At 35.4% G+C, this 20,888-nt stretch overlaps 1 protein-coding gene across 2 annotated transcripts in view; it reads left to right on the top strand.

Annotated features, from left to right (window-relative positions):
• The window catches only part of LOC111031907 (complexin), a 196,843-nt gene extending 180,554 nt beyond the window's left edge, over nt 1-16,289 (top strand). For both annotated transcript variants that reach the window (XM_022312024.1, XM_022312025.1), the window contains 2 exons: nt 12,027-12,159; nt 16,136-16,289. In XM_022312024.1, the coding sequence (XP_022167716.1) occupies nt 12,027-12,159; nt 16,136-16,209 (207 nt within the window). In that variant the 3' untranslated portion in view covers nt 16,210-16,289. The remainder of the gene's footprint in view (nt 1-12,026; nt 12,160-16,135) is intronic.
• The last annotated feature ends 4,599 nt before the right edge of the window (nt 16,290-20,888 follow it).

Genomic DNA, 20,888 nt, shown 5'->3' with positions numbered 1-20,888 from the left:
ATCGCCCACCCGCGACAACTTCCGCATAATACGTGCGTGCTTAATATTGTGTTTTATCTAGCCAGCCCTGAGGGTTGCGCAGGGGTATACGTGGTCCAATGGAACATCATGAGAAATAGAATCGAGTCGAATCTCGAAAAACGTACCTACCCCTGCATTCGAAGAGCCAATTTGGTTTATTGTAGTCGCGAATCCCTAAAACATGATATTATTGTTATAATGATGCCTGTTGTCGTACGTCGTACGTCGGTACTCGAGAGGACGTCATCCGCGGGTGTGTTGTTCCTGCGTCTTACAAACGTCCGACGTACAATACATTTTAGGTTCGTTAAAATCAGTTGTATAGCTAGGTTATTTATACAATTATCAGAGGGAATTGATCCGTCGAAGGTAAAATCGTTGTTTTATCTAGGGAACCTAGGAGGCTTTTAGTGACGTTTTAATTTTACAAAATAATTTTTCATACTATTATGATATGAGCGTATAAAAATGTTCGATTTTTGTAAATTTCGAAAACTATCATGACCCGCTTCAAAGTAAAAATTGCAATAAACTCCTCCGATATGCCTAAGATAATTATTTATCGTACCTACCTTTAAATTGCATAATAGATCAACTTAATTTTTAAGCCGACTAGGTAAAATGGACTATAATATTAATGTGTGTAACGTCCTCTTAAAATATAATATAACGAATAGATTATGATTTATGACGAATCGTAAACCGTGGCCGAGTCGATCAGACAGGCGTAACTTTTGATAATCTTTTACCATTTCGACACCTCTGTGGTAAATCTATCGTGCGGATGTCATATCGCCCGGTGAAAAAAAAAACATAACTATCGATTTGACGCGAGTAATTAGTTTTGTATTTTTTTCTTCAAATTAACTTTCTCCGTATTAGACACCGCGGTACCCGAGAAGAAAAAAAAGACACATTGTGTTGAGCCACACAGTTAAAAAAAATCGATTTAAAACCACCCAAATTTTCAACTCCGCAAAAAAGTCCCGAAAAGTTCAACGTAAAAAAAATAACTGTTACGTCAACTCCATAATCACGTTTCGAGAGGTCGACGTCGCCGAAGTACCGTGTGTATAATAATATTTTTTCGCGAAAAAAATAAAAGGTATATTATTTAAATATCTAAATCGTTAGAACGATGCCAAACGGCAAAACGCATGTCCACAACCCGCCCATTATATTATTATTATCATTATCGTTGACCCAATATCAAGTTGATATTATTTTATTTTATTTGGTATACATAACAATATCATAACATCGTGCGCGGTGTATTATGCTTTCGATAATGATTATTATTATTATTATTATTACAGTGTATATAATATTATAATAATGTATTATGCACACGCACCGTCGTAATAACTTTGTCGTACCGACGTCGACGACACGACACACGCGGAAGAGTGTTCAACTCGTTAGACGCGTAATGGGTATAATACACCTACGACATATTATATTATTATATCGCTAGTATTATAATACTGTCGTGTGAGTGTTTCCATAATAATAGCAATATGTATACCTATATTGTTTCGTCATATTGTTTCGGAACTTAAAATGTATTTTCAACAAGCTCCGATGCGCGTATATATATAGGCATAGGCATGACCTAACTACCCCTACGCGTGTAACTCGTATGACAATATACCCATATACAACACACTATATTTATATCACGCACACAGCCATTACGTCATAATATATACATCATAATATACATATGTATATAGGTGCCCGTGTTCGAAGATTTATCGCGTTATACGTTCGCCGTCGACTCGATTCGTCGCTTGTTATAAGTATGCCTACACGGGTATAGGTAGTTTATAATAGTAAGTTGCTGTCGGCACCGTAATAAAACGCACGAGATGGTTGTAGGTATAACGATAATAATAATAATACTCTTATTACACGGCATCTATGGCGCAAGCGCGGCCGCGTAATCGTCTTATCTCCTGGCTCGCGAAGAGGCACTCACAATATTATTATCGTTGAAACATTATCGTAGCGAAAAAAACGTCTGCCTGCCGAGAGAGAGAGAGAGAGAGAGAGAACGCGCCTACACACGGTTCACAGGTATCTTAATCATTATTATTAATATCATAGGTTTATTCAGTGGCACGAAAATTATTTATATATTTACTTATCTATTTTTTTTTTTTATTGAACTTGTGCCCGGCGACTAAGACCATTGGCTGTTGTAGGGGTTATGAACTGTGGTGAGGTTGGCGCGGTAGATGGTTTTTTTTTACGATTGTTACCGTCGTTACGGTAGGTAGCAAACACTTGTATGCGTGGCAAGGTTTTTAACTACTAGGAACCCGGGTGGTCACCCATCCGGGAGCTAGTAGCCGTGGCCGTTACTTACTCCCAGTCGCATTCCTCGACTGGTAGCCGCCAACGGGCCACGCCAAGCCACACAAAAATGTTGGTACAGTATTTTATTGTAGCTCGTATTTTGTTATTAATACACGAGCGAGTAGTTGTACGATCGCCAAAAGCGAAACGATGAACATTTCGTCTAAAGCGAATATATTTCAAACTCGAAAACGACCTGCGTGTATTATAATAATATAATACGGTTTATTTCTCTTGGGATGTTTTACCCAGCACATCCACGCATAAAATATTACGCGCGCCCGTGTATTTCGCTTTTCGTTTTTTAGTTTTCGGTTGTCGTCGACGCGTCGGTGTTGGTAGTGTTTTTTTTTTTTTTTGCAAATACTTTAACCGGAAATTTAATACGACCCTGGATACCGATAATTTCGGTAATAATACATTGATCTATAAATTCTTTCGACCGACAACCGCAACTACCTATACACCGGGTCATCGCTTATGCAGAGTTGTACACTGCAATGTCGACGAAAATATATATAATTTTTTTTTTGATTAACAACATTTATTTTCATCATAAAATATTATTATTATTATTATTATTATTATTACTATTGTGGGGTCATGATATATTTCCAACAATAAAATAATCCGAATAAATAACGACGATAGCAGAAAAACGATCGTTGAGGATTATATTTACATTTTAAATCGTCTATATAGGTTGAATGTGCGGTTCAAAATGCGTATTTCTTTTCAGTTTGTGTGGTATTTTAATATTATATATTTCATATATATATATGTTATGCTGTATGTGTGTGTGGGAGAATTGAAAAGTTTTTACTTTTAAATTAGACATCAATATTGTTTGATTTGCATTTATACTTTTTATTTCATCCGAGAATAAAAACGCTGAAACGAAATCCACAAAGATTATAATGGAGCACAACAAAGAAAATTTTAATAACACAGACGCGCACGTACCTATAAATAAGAATTTAAATTACGGTATATTGTTGGCATAACGGCAAACCGTATTTAGGGAACGAATTGCTTTCATATTGAAAACAAAACAAATTATGTAAATGCAGAAAAAGAACCTTATTCGAGGATAAGGATATGTATGTATGTGCACAAATATGATATTATATGTACATAACGTTTCTCGTTTCACAAATGTAAATAATGAGCTATTATTTTATTTTTATTTTTTTTGCACACATATGCCGTTTCGTTATTATTGTTATAATAATAATACTACGAGTATGTCGTGCGTACACGACGCAGAAGCGAGACCAGAAAAGCATAGAACGTTGGCACAAATTGCACATCGGACTTGCGTTGTTCGTACATAATATACATTTATATCAGTACGCCGGTGAGACGGATATATGTTATTATGATGACGGTGCTAGGAGTGAGAGGGAGGGAATAGTGTAGCGAAGGAAAAGAGAGCAGCAGCATGATGGCTGGCGAATGGAGATTCGGAGAAAGGAAAATACTGTGCGCCTTGGGGCACGCGTGGAAAAAAAAAGTGCTGGGCCTCGACGTCCAGACGGGGTAGGTAGTTTTGATGGGACTACGGGGCGGGTGGGCTAGTGGTGGTGGAATAGCGCAATGCCGATGGGAAATTGAGCGGAGTTATATACGTATGTAATGGCGGGGAAGAATCGTTTGTTCGGCAAGTTTACTTTTTGGATTCGGTCCCCGGGCAAGGGCTATTTGACATTTTTATAGTCTACTCTAAAAATGATTTACGGTATACGGAATGCTCGAGCGAGTGTACTACTCCGCTGCGCAGCACCTGACCCGCCGTTTCCTGTTTTAATGTACATATATACATGTAATGCAGGAAGGTAGGACATGTATTTATGTGTTCACAATAAATATCCGATTCGAGATCGATAATATCCTTTAAACCGGCTTTAAACGTCTCTCGCTCTCGCTGTAGACGGGCGCATGGATACGGCAAACGGACCGACGATATGTAAATGATATTAATATGATGTAATAACGGGTGCACCGACCACCGAGAGGATGTGATAGTAATAATAATAATAATATAATAATGTGTGTGATCGCACTTGTGTCATTCGGGACACGTGTCATCATCGCACATTCAACCTTTCACGCCTGTCCACTGCAGAGACGACCGACGAGGGACTTTAATATGGCAAAGGCGATACACAACGTCGTCGTTCGGCCGACTGTGCGGGAGCGCGTCCATCATCGTCATCTCCTTCAAGTCCTGAGAGTAGTGCTTATGTGGTTCAAATTGACTCTAGTAGGGAGTCCTTATATTTAATGCGACTCCCTAATGGGGTCAGATTGAAACGCTGCAGCCATCATCGTCGAAATCCGCCGCCACGTCGTCTGCAGCCGTCATCGATTTTGTTTCGTTTAGTCACCACGAGCGCCGGACGAGACGAATAGCTGCTAGAGAGAATTATGTTACTTATAATAATTGTTATCTGTGTTATTGTCATTATGGTAGCGTACATTTTGATTGTATACGATTTTTTTTTTTCAAACTAATTTTCGGTTGATATTATATACTCGCGTGGAACTCTATCGCTGGATTAACTATTAATAACAATAATAATATTATAACGCTTGTGTAGTTGTAGAATTCGTGTGTCATTCTGTGTTCCGGCAATGCGTGTTTGTATAATAATAATATTGTGTATCGTGTTTAGATTTAATGGCCAATTATAAACGTCGACCACCGGATAGGCAGTTTAATATTATGCCGTATTAATTATTATCGTTTGGTGTTGTTATTGTGTGGCTACTTGTAAATCTGTACAATAAGGCGCAGGTACGATAGGTTATTATGCATGATTTTATTGTGTGGACTATTCATATTTTTACCGAATTGTTTTAAAACGTTCTGCCATAATATTGTTCACTTAAAAATATGAAAAACTACAATATTTTAAAGTCAATAATAGCTTTTACCAAGTGTAGCCTAACCATAACTAACAAGTACTCATAACCTATTTAATAGTATAGTAAATATCTTATAAATATTTAGATTTTATTCTTTTTATTTTGATTGACACGAAAACAATTAATATCATCCTAACAAATAACAGCGCTTAAGCAGTGTGTCTTATTATGTAATTTTATTGTTTACTTTCTTATCCTCTTCTTGTCATATTATTACATAATATTATGAACCATATAGAAAATTACTATTTCAGTTTTCCCTTTTTATAAAAAAATTTCAATAATACAATAGTAGCTGCTAAAAATATAGTTGTAGTATTCATATTATCCTATTTATCTATGGACGAGCTCGTAGGATTTAAGTATTTTCTTCTAGACACATCTCATCGACACTGCTATAATAAAGAATGAACCATCATGATAAACGATAATCGTAGTAATACTATTACTATATACAACAACTACCATCACCTACGACACAGGCGATGGCACAGTGACGTCACACGAATATAATATTATTATATTATTTCGAACGCGGGCGGCAACGTTCCCAATAATATTATTCATGGACATTTTTCGAATAAAAACTGTTACAACCGACCCGGACACCGACGTGACCCGCTCCGCGAAGTCCCTCGTGCCGCAGTCGTCTTCTACGTCGTCTTCTATCCGTAGATTATTTTATAGACAATTACGCACGCCACTAATTGCTGCCTGCTACTTTACCTCGCAGCCCAATCGGTTTCCCGGCACTCGATATTAATAATTTTCACGACGCGAAATCCGAGTCGGCCCTGAATCATTAAACGGTTGAAGTCCCGACTCGGCGGCGGCGGCGGCGGCGGCGGCAGTCGACTGTCAAATTAGTAGCCGACCCGCGCCCGTTCGATCGACGCTCGTGAATTATTTAAACGCCATAGTCTCGTCTCGATCCGCGTGTATACCGACTGTTCGTAAATTATATACATGATATGTATATATATATATAAATATGTATATGTTTATGTGTATATGCGCATATTTAGTCGGCGAAAATTAATAATTTCGAGATTCGCACGTCGTCTGCTGTCTCGGCGGCGGAGTAACGATATTATTTCACGGTGTCACGGGCTAGGCGTTAACCTTCAGCTCGTTGATTGGCACGGACGTTTTCTTCGACTCTCTCCGCCAACTATAAAATGTATTGTATATATATATATGAGAATAAAATAATATGCAAACAAAACTCGTCCCCGAGCGGTTATTCTAATTACCATTCGCCCGATAAAATAATAATATCAATATTGTCTTGACGCATAGCGTTGTTCTCGCCCGCAACACGGCACAGTATAATAGTGTAATTATCATATTATTGGTATTAATAATAATAAAATAATATAATATAACTGCGCTGTAACATCGTAAATAATGCAAAAACGAGGTATTTTGTGAATTCGGAAAACTATACGATCTATAAGTCGTTCAGCAGTTCAAGCATGAGATGTGATAACAGAGCTTGAGGGTGAGCAGTGTGGGCGAGGGAACAACCCCTCGGAGTGACGGCACTTCAGCAGCAAGTCCAGAACAAATAGTAATATTTTAATGACAGCGTCTTTATGTTTTTTGTTATTTTTATTATAATAATATAATAACACATAATGTGCACACCATTAAAAGCCGATGTTTCGGTAATTCGTATCACAAAATTCACGGTTGAAGGTCGATTATAAGATATTCCAAACGTGTACATCATAATATTAGATAATACCATGTCGTCGTGCTGATTATAATGTTTCGTAACAATAATTATATGGTCGTCGTCGATGCGATTTTAGATAATATGAAAATGTCTAGGACTCCAAAACACGGAGTTTACGATGACCAAAACTAATAATTGAGTAATTTTTACTTATTTTGCTTGTACATGACGCCGTCTTACACGATTTGATAAACACACTGAATTGATGTTCGTTTGCGTTTTACTATAATTATTACACAATATTATGTTTTAAAAGTAAATGCGACACGGCTTACTGTTTTCGTTGATTGGCTCTTTTACGAAAAAAATATACTTTTAGATTGTTGTTGTTAACTGAGTTTACTAACAAAAATACTGATGAAAATTTGATTAAGAGTACAACTGCTTTCGATTGTTATTTTAAAGCATGGAACAATACTTGGAACAATACAATAATTAAAGAAATGAGAATAACAACTCAAAACGAAAACACCTTTGACATTCGTATTTCGGTGTTTTGTTCCAATTTCACTCTCAGATATTTATTCAAACACAATTAATGCTTTTGAGTGTTTGTTTTGATGCGAAAGTATAATATTATCAATGTTCTTCAACTAAATCCACTGTGCCGTTAACAACTATTGGCTTAAAATACATTAAAAAATAATATTGTTTAATCCACTTTTGGAGTTATTCTCATCTCATTTGCCCATCTCATGGTGGATAGACTTGTGTGACCATCATGCTAATCATTTTACATTTCAAAGTTATAAAAATATCACATACCAATATATTGCCACATTTAAAAAATGTTCATCTTGGTGCGTGTGTTATATTTCTGAAGATTTTAGTCGATCGGTGAACGATTTGTGATTTGCTGCTAAATATATATCATTTTTATCGTCGTTATTATTATTACATCACAAAATAAAAATTGTTTTTCAAGACGTATATTAGGTATACTAGGAAACATCATACTCTTTTGTTTTTCGTTCGGGTTAAAATCATTTCCTTCATTCAACATAAAATTGAATACGAAAACGCTACTTCGTATACTTACCACCTCTGTAGAATTTGTAGGTTACATCTAATAAAGACTTGACTTTGCGTCATACATAATGACGTGTATTATACGTTCCATGGGTGCATAGTAGTAAGCTCTGTTACAATCGTTCCCATGACGAATTACAGTATTTAGGTACTATGGCTTCGGGAAATGTCTACGTACCACACGATATAATTGAATTACCGCATAATACTTGTATAGGTACTCAATAATCATAGTATGGTTAATATTATTTAAGCCTATTACAAAAAGTTTACCCATAGGTATACTATCTGTATACGTATGGTATTATAATAATAGTATATGGTTACGCTGCACCATAATAATATAAGTGTAAACTAAATAAATATGACTCGTATAATTACTTCTTATAAATTAAACTAGTCAACTGGAAATGTGTTTATGGTTCATAATAATTTTAAATCGACTTTTTTTGCCCCGATACACACGATTCAAAGAATTTAACAAACAGATTTGAATCGTTTGCTACTCGATGTAATTTTTTAATTCAACATCATAATATGAAGTTTTCTCGGCTATTTCCAGCCGAGACTATTCATATGATAAATATTACCTCTATATACGGCGTACTCCAGCTAATGAAACTGTAGTGACTATAATATTATTATAATATTTATTGCGCATAGCGCGAGTCATTTACAAATAAACACAATTTTCAAGCTTGAGATCGACGTTTGCCGGTATTGGACGGCACGATTGATAATATAGGAAAAAAAAGTTTCCGGAAATTCGAGAAGTATATACACCACACTTTAATTTTCAATGAAACCGCGTGCGAGAGTATTGATTGCTAAATGATAGTAATTTCCGAAGGGAACTGCAGCCTCGACCAAACAAAACTTTTGTACGTTAACACGGTTTGTAACAAAAAGGTGTATAATATAACATACGTTCGGGGCACGTGTACGTGAGTGTGTGTGTGTGTGTGTGTGTGTGTGTGTGTGTGTGTGTGTGTGCGTGTGGGTGAAATATTAATAATAATAATAATAATAATAATAATAATAATAAACCGAACAGAATGTTTTTGCTATGTATAGTTTATGGGCCGGTCAAGTTTCAAAGTTCTAGGTCGATTGGGTAGGGCAAAAGTCACGAATGGGAAGTTAATCGTGAAACGGGAACACATCAAGACCAGACGCCGGTGTATACGCCCAGAGAGACAAGCTATGTTGATTTATTGTCTCGATAACATCGGATAGGAGGAGTACATGTCAAATTTTTGTTAACCACTTGTGCCATCATTCACAGCGAAAACTCTCCCAGTTGGATAATATTGATGCACTTTTCAGACCGTATAATATTGTACATATATATATATATATGTGATAATACGGTCGTGTATGTGTATAATAATGTATAAAATGCTCGACTACCGTAATTCCGAATATTCTCGGCCACAATAAAGTATATAGCAATAGTCCCATACTCCGTATTATAATATTATGTAGACCAGCTCAACCTTTTTTTTACGACAGCTCAATAATTTAGTTCGACAAGAATGGCGACACACGGCAATGAAAGATTTAGTTGTACCATCTCCACAATTGTTTTTCTTACCTGCGGTTTTTTACCATTACATAGCAACGCCTTAATTATGTCATATACCTATTTACACTTTGAACATGAGCAACAATATAAACGAACAATTGTTTTGCCGACACACATGGCGGTAGTACGCGTTACACTAGTGTGTCGCGACACACCGGTTGAGAACCACAACCACTGTAGTTGTAAATCGAGCAGTAGGTCGAATAATGGTAATCACGAGGAAAATAATACATCAGAACCATGTAATAAATAAGAGCCGGCCGACGACGCGTCGAAGTAATGAACGAAATTTGAATAATTTTCACATTTTATTCTTCTCTTTTCGACGTCTCGTGGATATGATATTTTATCGCCCACAAAACCGTCTAAATAACGGCACGATTATATAGTCGCATCGCACCAGGGCCGAATATATTATTACAATAATATAATATAAGCCGTTTTAAACAGTTTAATAAGAGAATTTCCTATTTCATCCGATTCTCTCGCCCCTACAATATAATACCTACGCAAACCAACCACTTTATTATTATTATTTATTTCGCGTCTCGTCGTAATAGATTTGCCTTTTTCCGCGCTACCTACAGCTTGCCGCCGCCGCCGGCGCGACACTCACGTGCAACATAATTTATTATTATTATTATTACGCGACCGGCTGCGATACGATAATATATAATAATATTATATATATATATTTATTGTTTATGTCATGTATGAGGTTCGATTTCGGCAGAAAGGCATTTACGGCGTGAGTGTGTGTGTTGTAACAATAATAAATCTCGTGAACCGTGTGGCCTTTATGCATTGCGTTTCTCGGATTTCCTGCATGGCGAAAATACTTATATGCGACGTAGGTCCGCAGCTTAAACCACCGACGCCGCCCGTCCTCCGCCGAGATGACCCTCACCAAAAACCCAATATCCGACCGCGTCCGTTCAAATCCTCGTGTCCCGGAGGTCGCGACTAGGCGATTATTTTATCATCCGACGGTGATTTTCATCTAGGCGTGTGTTTTCGAAAATAATATCATTTTTTTTTCCCATATCGATTTAATTTTTTAAGAGGGACGAACATTTGGTTTCGAGTTGTGATTCTTACCGTAATTTTTACAATTTCAAATGAGTAAATTTACCACGGACGTCACGACCTTTTGGTAATAAAGGAAATCGTCCTGCAAGGAACACACAGACTGTCGCGCGTCCGCAATTATATTATACGAGTATTATTATATTATGTACAGCAATGCTGCGCAGATGGTAATAATAATAGACGGAAGAAAACAAAAGAGACGAGATTTGGAACGAACGAGAATCGACAAGGATTTACTTTGTACCGCGGCAGGCGTCTGCAGGGGCGTTAAGGATTATGTCGGGTTTTTTTTTGAGGAGGAGGGGGTTGACGAGTGGGTGAGTGGGTGGGAAAGGACCCGAGAAACTCGAGCGCGTGCGTAATGAATGGAAGAATTATGTAAAAATAATGCGTCAGACCAAAAACGGCTGCGGGAAGAAAGACGCACCCGGGCGATCTCTTCTCCCTCCGCCCTCCTCTCCCACTCCATCACGTCGGGCACCAGTCGCAGAGCTCGCTGCAGTGTGCGTAGTCTGTTTTTCTTCTTTTAATGATTAACAAACGAATGGATGATGATGTCCGTAATTAGTTTTCCCATTAAGAACTATTTGGACGGTGAAAAAAAAATACATAAAAACACCCAGTCGCTTGGCGGTCTACCGTCCGCACCGTCCAGCGCGCCTCTGAAATGGGCAATTAATCATTAATTAAACGTACGTAAAAGAAAAAAAAGAAATAAATTATATACATATAAATAATAAAAAAAATAATGTTTACCAAACCGATCGCGGAAAAATTTGATAATCTCCTCCTGCAATGCATAATATATATACAAAGATAGCCACGCGGGATAATAATTTAAGTCAGGACGACGCAGTTATATTCATTATTGCAGCTATGCAAGAACATTCATCGCAGACTCAAATCATTATTGAACTTTATTAATTTTACCGTTTACTAATAAGTGTTTGAATAATGAACTGATAACAGTTGCACCTACGCATTGTTACATAATATGCTGCTGATTGGGACTCATCGTGTAGGTTATCAACTATTTTAATATTAGATATTTCAATATCCGAGCGTCTGTGTGATACCTGTGGTGTGGTGTTCCCCCTTCCCGAAAATCGGTTCTGAATACGACCTCGTATATGATATTTGTATTATTATTATTATTATTATTATTATACGTTAACAGTTAAAATAAATTGTAAATGTAGAAATATATGTCAACCGCCATGGGGTTATAAAATAATAATAATAATTGTGTTATGTTTCGTTTGTTTTTCTCGGACGCAGTACAACATCAAGAAGAAAGAAGAATTACCCGAACCGGTACAAGAGGAGCCCGCCAATCCGTTGATGCGCAAAAAGAAAACGCCCGAAGAGTTGGCCAAAGAGGCAGAAATGGAAGAAGAGGACGAATTTACGAGTAAGGATAAACGCGATAATATACAGTATTATAATATACATTTACATGTTGTCCATTTTTTCTGTTTCACTGTTGGACGCAAATGCACACTAAACATACGCGTGTGGGTGGTGGGTGTATATGCATTATGTTATGTACTCGAATCGAAAAACCCGAAACCCTCTAAAACGTCCTCCGGTTATTTTATTAGTAACCCGAGTCTCGCCGCCGAGTTTGCTCGTCCATGACTACACCGAAATGCATTTATCACAGACGACGGCCGTTAAGTAAAACTAACGTTTGTAATATATTGTATATCTATATATGTATATGCTTACACGTACACAACAATAAGTGTATGTGTGTGTGTGTGTGTGTGCACATTATTTGGAATTCACTCGACGAAAGAAAAAGATATTGCACTGAATGTTGGCCGTGACCACTTCGGGGCCAAGTGGGGTCGGTGTTGTTTATTCTCCTCCGAAATAACATAAAAAAAGAAATGGTTGTATTTTTTTCGTAAAAAAGGCGGTGTTTAGAAAACGGGATACCGAAATAAATAATAAAAAAACTACTACAACGACCGTCACTGTCATTTCGAAATCGTAAGAATCAATTTCGTAAACAGTAAATTTTTTTTTTGTAACGTCGATGGGTATACAGATGACCATTACCTATATTATCGTATAGGAAATAGAAACGAAAATAAAATGCGAAATAAAAAACGTAAAAAATTCTAGTGTCGTAAATTCGAAAAGCTCGCAATACTTTCCTTCAATAACAAAATGGTTTTTTTTTTCTTTAGACAGGAAATAATAGTTGACAACTTTTCTTTCGCACCAACACTCTTTTACCGTGATTTATTTGGCCGAAGTTTATTGCCACTTTTGTTTTATTCATCGCAGTCCGGCGGCGGCGTTGGCTTCACAATATAAACACACACACACACATATTTGTTATACAGTTAGGTGCGCGTAATGTTTAAAAGAACACTGGTTATCGTTCAGTCGTCCGAGAAAAAATCGCTCTCCCGTCCACGTTTAGACCTCGCCGGATAGACAGCAGTATATTACGGTCTTCTCATCAGTATTAAACTGACATTTAGAACACTTTCGTCGGATAGCAATGATGATCATTGTTGTCCGTGGCCACCGTTTTCGGAGCGTATATATAAATAAAACATTATCGAGGCGTTTATACACATCACCACGACGATCATTCCCCGCACTCCGAGGAGATGGTTTGATGTATTATTGCTATGATTGTTATCACTATTATATTATTATGCACACGTCGTCCGAGCCCTATGAATTCCTCGTTTGTATAAAAGCATTTTATTAAAAGGCAGTCGCTCTCTTTCTCTCTCTCTCTTTTATCGAGTAGAGTTAAAATTTAGAAATACCGTTTTCGTATAATATTTCACCGTGTTTGCCTAGTTTGATCCTTTGGGTTTTACGATTTACCCGGAATCACATTACTTATAATGCAATATAGACAGTGCTCCAGGATGGTCTGCCATACCACTTACCAGGTATTACGTCGTTTCGTTTTATCTCTTACGCACGAATTTTGACCGCTCTTATTCCGCGAGGACGATTTTTCCAGTACAAATTTTCCCTCACAAAAAAAAAAACAGTTTAATACCCGAAATCCGAAATTTAACACCGAAATTTTAAGTTCATATATTTCCTTATACCGGTATTTCATAATAATATAAAATTCGAAATTTATTTAAGTCATAATGATATGAGTATATTTGCTGTCCCCGGACACCGCCCTACCGCCGCTCATCATTCACCTATAATCATCATTCATCTTGGAACGGATGAATAGGACAGTTATTTACAATGACAACTCATTTAGTGGTATTTGCAGTTGATATTATAGGACAATTTCAATATAATATTACAATTAATACAACATTTTTTAATCTTTAATGAATTTTCATAGACATTTTCGTAGATAGAGGGCTACAATTACTCATCGTGTTTCATGACTGATTATTTTGTGATCAATAACAAGTTCGAGAATGATTTTCGAAATTCAATGCACCCACTACAATACATTATAATATATCGTATTATCCGTTCCGGGAGCTAAACCGAAACGAGAGAGCAGATGTATTGTAAGCGTAATATATTAAAATCGATACGTATTAGTTGAATAAACATATTATTAATCTCGATGAAATCCCATTTATACACAGAATGACGGAATGAACACGGATCCATTGAGGCGTTCACAAACCGGATCGGCTGATTAATATTTCCAATTAGATTTTAAACGCAAATTAAATGCCCGAAACGAACTCGAAATTTTTTTCACCCTTTCGATCCGACGCCCACAGAATCAATCTAGTTTCGCACAGTTTAGAAATAACAATGTTTATACGGCTACTCGGCGGCGAATGGAGAATAGTAATTTAATGATTGGCGTTGCCTGAACGCCCGAGGATCGATTATTTTTTCCTCCATTACTGCATTCCTCTCGTCTTCATTTAAATTCGATTTATCAGACTCGGTTTGTATACCATTAACGCGGTACAACGTGCGTCTCGCTGCAGTGTGTATACGATACGCACTGGAACCGAATAAGAACAAGCTCGGGGTTTATGTTATATACAGGTTATTGCATATAGATTCGAATTGTACTCATCAGTAACAAAATGGCTGCGTAAAGGGATATAAAAAATATAGATTGTTCTTATCGTGAAAAATACGCTGGTGAAACCTAACCTAACCTTCGAAATTTCCGACCGAATATACTTGATTGTTATTGTCTCCCTTGACGCTGCAATTTTTGCTTTTATCATCAAATATTTGATTGGGAAGGGGTATATATGCAATAAACTTTGAACCATGATTAAACTACTAATCCGTAAGAACCTGCAGCTCTGCAACGGAAGGTGGCAAACAGGGCTAGAATCGTACTATAATAAACCAGTCGGTCGCGCATGCGCTTGAACTAGAATACAAGGACCCGGGGATATTTAAATTCTCATGCATATTGCGAAGACAAAATTACTAAAATACGAAATGAATAATAATAAAATAACATTAGTTGTATAGTAGCAAGCGGACAATAATGGCCTATTTACATGGCTTTTATGTGCGGCTATTATTATTATTATGTGCATTACTACAGTGTTGTTTTGTCGGAAACGGACGTTAAAGTCGACAAATTGGTTTACGTCGTCTTAGTACTAACCGTGGGTATTGTGTGATCGGATTTTCGGTCGCACTGTACAGCATAATATTTTTTACTAATGTCGGCAGGGATTTAATGAATCGATACAACCGATGTCGACACAGGGCGAAGACAATATCGTATTTTTTCCGCATTCCGGGACAGCGCACGTAACGACACTTAGCATTTCCAAAACGAACTTACCGTAGGAAAAAATTCGACGGTTTTCGATTAAATCACAGATTTCAGAGACACCGCCGGAGGAGACTGTTGTGCAGTCGCGTTAAAACGATATTTATATTTTTCTCGAAATTCTGAGCGCAACAACAGAGAGCGATATTATACGCTCCGCCCTATGCAAAGGAAAAATAATAATTCCCATCCCCGACCCCCCGACCAGTCGATATATTATGTTATGTTATTATTATTACAAGTAAACGAATAATAATAATATTTCCGAGAAGTATATAATAATGCATAAATGACACTTGAATGAAAACACTGAGGAGAGGAGTTTAAAACCGATAAGAGAGATAAGAAAGTTTCGGAATGGAAGCTTACGGGCGCATATTATTTTCTAGTGCGGTGGTATGTACCGAAAACTTTTGGCCATAGCGTACTACAAACCGACCGGAGGATTAAGTCATTATTATTATTATTATTATTATATCCGAAGCGCAAATTTAATACCATACCACCACTCACCCGAGGATGAATGTGGCGTGTGTTTTTGTTTTGTTTTTTTTGTATTTCATTATTATTCTAATGACTATACCACCGTTGTTTGGATGTTTTTCGTTTTTGTTCACAGAGTTGAAGAATACCATCGAGACACAAGTGAACGAACTCAAGTCTCAAATCGAGAGCAAGTGCAGTCTCCAATGAGATGTGTTCAAAAACAATGCGGAACAATACATAAGATAACCTAATTGCAAAAAAAAAAACAAAAAAAAATTTTAAAAACCATAAGAAACCTAAAACAGCGTAAATTTTCAAAAAAAAAAGAAAAGAAAAAATATTGTGATTCAAACCCATTTAAAATAATATATTATTATTATTATTATTATTATTATTATTATTATATAGAACATTATTATTATATTATGATACAAAAATATGTGTGCGCACGTGACGTATGCACATGTATTTATAAATATATATATTATATTATAAATATTAGAATTTAAAATATTATTATTATTGTTGTTGTTGTTATTGTATAACATTTATAAACGTCGAGTTAGATTTTCAGCAGTTTTTAAAATGAAATCGAAGTAAAATAATATATATTGTTAATTATTGTGAAATTACAAATTTATAGAGCAAGTGAAGCATTAGCACACGTCTTTTGAATCTTTACTAAAATATAAAATATAGTATATTATTGTGTACAGTACTGTACGCAATAATATATATATTACATACACATTCTAACGTATTTTTTATTTCAAGTTATTGAAGATTTTCACTCGTTCAATATTATAATAATATAAATATTGTACTATATAGATGTGGTATAATAGTAGTTTGAGGTATAGCGGGTACACATATAAACATAATATACTGTCTTAATATTATAATATATTCTACGGATTACGATGTAAAATAGAGGTAATCGTGGTTTTTCGTCATTTCACTTCTCATCAACAAATCAAAAAAAAAAAATTTAATAATAATAACGTTATCGATAAAATAATTACATAATAATATATTATTCTGTTAGTAGTGTTTTTTTTTTTTTTTAAATTTATTTTTTTTTCCTTTTGGATCAAACGTTTTCGTTTTCTTTGTAGTTTTTATTTTATTATATTTTATTTTTTCAAGGGACGACAATAATAATAATAAAAAAAAAAAATACCATAAAGATAAACACAATATTTATACCTCGTTATTAGCCGTTCTCCGAAACACGGTATCCTATCATTCTGAACAATTATTTAACATTTACATAAAAATATTATAATTATATTTTATTTCGGTAAACAATTATTTTTGTATTACTTTAGTTTAGTTTGGTTTTTGTTATAAGGCCAACGTTTTTGTCAATTATGTTTAATGCGTTCAGTTTCTCAACGTTTCGTTTCGTCCTCCCAGCAGCACAATATATTGTCATCATTCCATACATTATTATAATTAGTATTATTATTATTATTATTATTACTGTTATTGCAATAATACGTGTAATAATATTACTAATATTAGTATTATTATTACTATAATATTACAATATACTTTTATACCCTGTTTACTTATATTATTATACTCTCTTAATTATTATTATTATTATTATTATTATTTTTGTTGTCATCTTCACAGTTTTAAATATCTTTTATTATTTGTATAGAGATACTTTTTTTTAGATTCGACTTTTTAGGTTACACTGCGCGTTATGTATTTCAACCGGACCCAAGCTTTTACGAGAGAGCCGTCGATGATTATTATTATTATTATTATTACTGTTATTACTATAATACGTGTCATAATATTAGTAATAATATTACTAATATTAGTATTATTATTACTATAATATTACAATATACTTTTATACCCTATTTACTTATATTATTATACTCTCTTAATTATTATTATTATTATTATTATTATTTTTGTTGTCATCTTCACAGTTTTAAATCTCTTTTATTATTTGTATAGAGATACTTTTTTTTTAGATTCGACTTTTTAGGTTACACTGCGCGTTATGTATTTCAACCGGACCCAAGCTTTTACGTTTCGCTTGTTCTACGGGTTCTTTGTTTATTGTGGACGTTTTTAACATAAAAAAAAAAAAGAAAATTAAAAATTAAGACACCGTTTCGAACTTCAAACAAATATGCCGTCTTAGACCATTCTACTATAATATACTGTCACTCACTGTCTCTCACTTTCTATTTCTCTATCTCTCTCATTCTGTTGCAAACATTTCAATATTTGGAAAAAAAAATATATTATAATATATATATTTGTTTAAAAAAAAAATCAGGCTGTGAATATTCTCAAACGAATAAGCTATTTGCCATCTAACTTTGTTTTTATTGTTTTGCAGCATTCAGACGACGAATGTGTAAAAAGTAATTTCATAGACTGCTCAAAATTATCTAAATTAATATTAGAAAAAAATATTGATTAAATTATTTGTACTGATTGTATATTGAATTATATAGGTGTAATGTTGATAAAAATTAAACATTTATATAAAATTTTAACGACAAACCTAAAATAAATTTTGTTTGTACCAGTCGAACGACTCCGGTCTGCACGATCCACAATAATATTAAATAACAAACATGCGAAATTATATAATTTTATTTTAGTGTATAATAACATATTATTATAGTCGTACAATGTGTAAATAGTGTTTTTGTGTTAAAATATTAGTTGTTATTTTTATTATTATTATTATTAATATTATTATTTTCGTCTAGAGTCGTATATTATATATATATATATATAATATAATTTTAAATATTTATTGGGATTTTATATGTAGAGACATGTTATTTAATAATAATAAAAAAAAATTATTTATAAATAATAGAAAATGTAACAAATTTTAGAAGACAAAAAACTACTATTACTATAAATTAAAGTTAAAATTAAATATAAAATATATTCTATAGATGTTTAATATACAATATTATTCATATGTGCGAATCAATGATTTCCGTCTGTGTTAATGGATTCGAATTCTTAGTTAGTAATTTTATTTATTTGTTGTTTATTTTTTAGACTTCGATGGATGTGAACCAGTAAAATACGATTGTTCAAATACCCATTGTTGTGTTTTGCATTTCACCATCCCTTCCACTCGATCCTCAGCCGATTCCAGCGTAAACATAATAATATATAAGAACGTAGAAAATTTAACTTGTCCGTCTCTCGCCGTGCCAGTGTCGTCGGTTGTGTCTGACTTCGGTCATGATAATTAAAAAAAAAAAGAAACCAACGAAACAATAATGCTCAAAAAGTCACAACGCTAAAAGGCGCAGCTATAGTAACAGTAATAATACGCACAGATAGTGCACGAGGACCCGGAGACTGACGTTTCGCGGCGTCGTCGAATCCGCTGCGGAACGGCGAGGGGGCGTCAACAAAAGAGGAAGGGAGAGAGAATAAAAAATTATATATTATCATTATAATAAATGATATAACGTTCTCATTTGGGACGGATGATAATAATAATAGCTCCGACTCGACGGCGACGATTTATGAGTCGTTAAGTCGAGGCGCTGCTGCAGGAGAGAAGAGAGACACTATTATAAAAATACGCTATATATATATAATATATATGTGCTGTACGTACACAATAATATTATAATGTAATGTACGGACCAATTTATTTCAGTTAAAAAATAATTTAAAATTAGCTCCGATCGTCGGCGGAGGTATAATAATTCGCGATGAGGAGAACGCCGAGGAGACCGCATAATATATAATAAACAGCGCAGGCCAGCCGTCACTCGCACTTCCGGCCCGAAAAACGGATACTCCCGCCCCTCCCCGGCTCCCCGTTAATGCGCCTCCCCGTTCGATGGTCGTCGTCGTCGTCGTCGAGTCTCGTTCGGAAATACTTCCAATTTGTCTCGACCGCACCCGGCGCCAGCGTACGCGATTTTCTGGCAACACCTCCGTCGCCCGGCGGTCATCGTCGTGTTTTATTAAAGCGCCGCCGTCTCGTTTGGCTCGACAAAGGCCTCGCCGGGGTGTGGGCGGGGGGAGGAGAAATTCGAGATTCTCACCACCCAACCCTAAACGCGCTTCTGGACAAATCGAACGTTTCATAATATTATTATTTTGAGAATTGGAACGCGCCCTCCAGGTAGTCTTACATATATATTTATATATGCATTAAATCAGTACGCATCGGTCGTATTTCGAGTGGTGAGTGTTTTTCGTTTCTGCCGCAGGCGTCGGTCGACTACAATGTTTTTCCGTTCGACCGACGATTGGTCGGCCGAAGTCCGGTTTGAGTCGAGCATACGTGGGCTACAAAATTCTCTTTTTTATCGTAGTTACAACTATAAATACCTATTAAAATAGCGACCCGATTGGACTTTTACTACAGTTTCATATTCGTATTAATGGTTTTTGTTTTTACAAACAAAATCATCATATTATATTTAAAAAAACAACACTACGATATAGGTAGCAGCAGCCGTAGTGAACAGTATTATCTATCTATTTTAAGCTAAAAACTGGAGCTGGAGATAGAGGGTAATACATCATGAATGTACAATAATAATAATGATTAAATAAAATAAAATGTTAAAAAACACGAGTGCGAGTAACGAAAACAGTCGATTCGTAACCAAAACACTTTCGTAAATAAAAACATAACTTTTACCAGGAAAAGTCCTGCTGGTCGGAGCGGGGGGGGGGGGTGGAGTCGACAGATACAGATACAGATATTTACGTTTTTTACAACTATCACAAGTATATGTTGGGTTCGACTCCATGGCCGCTCTACTCGTCTCACTGTATATTATACTACAAAATGAATAGCACCGGCTAAGCGACCACTCCAGCTGCAGCTGTTGACGTACTTTGAGTTTGTGTAGTTGCAGTAA

The sequence above is a fragment of the Myzus persicae genome, unplaced genomic scaffold, assembly GCF_001856785.1.
Source record: "Myzus persicae strain clone G006 unplaced genomic scaffold, MPER_G0061.0, whole genome shotgun sequence".
NCBI lineage: Eukaryota > Metazoa > Arthropoda > Insecta > Hemiptera > Aphididae > Myzus > Myzus persicae.
This window is presented reverse-complemented; position numbering and strand designations above follow the sequence as displayed.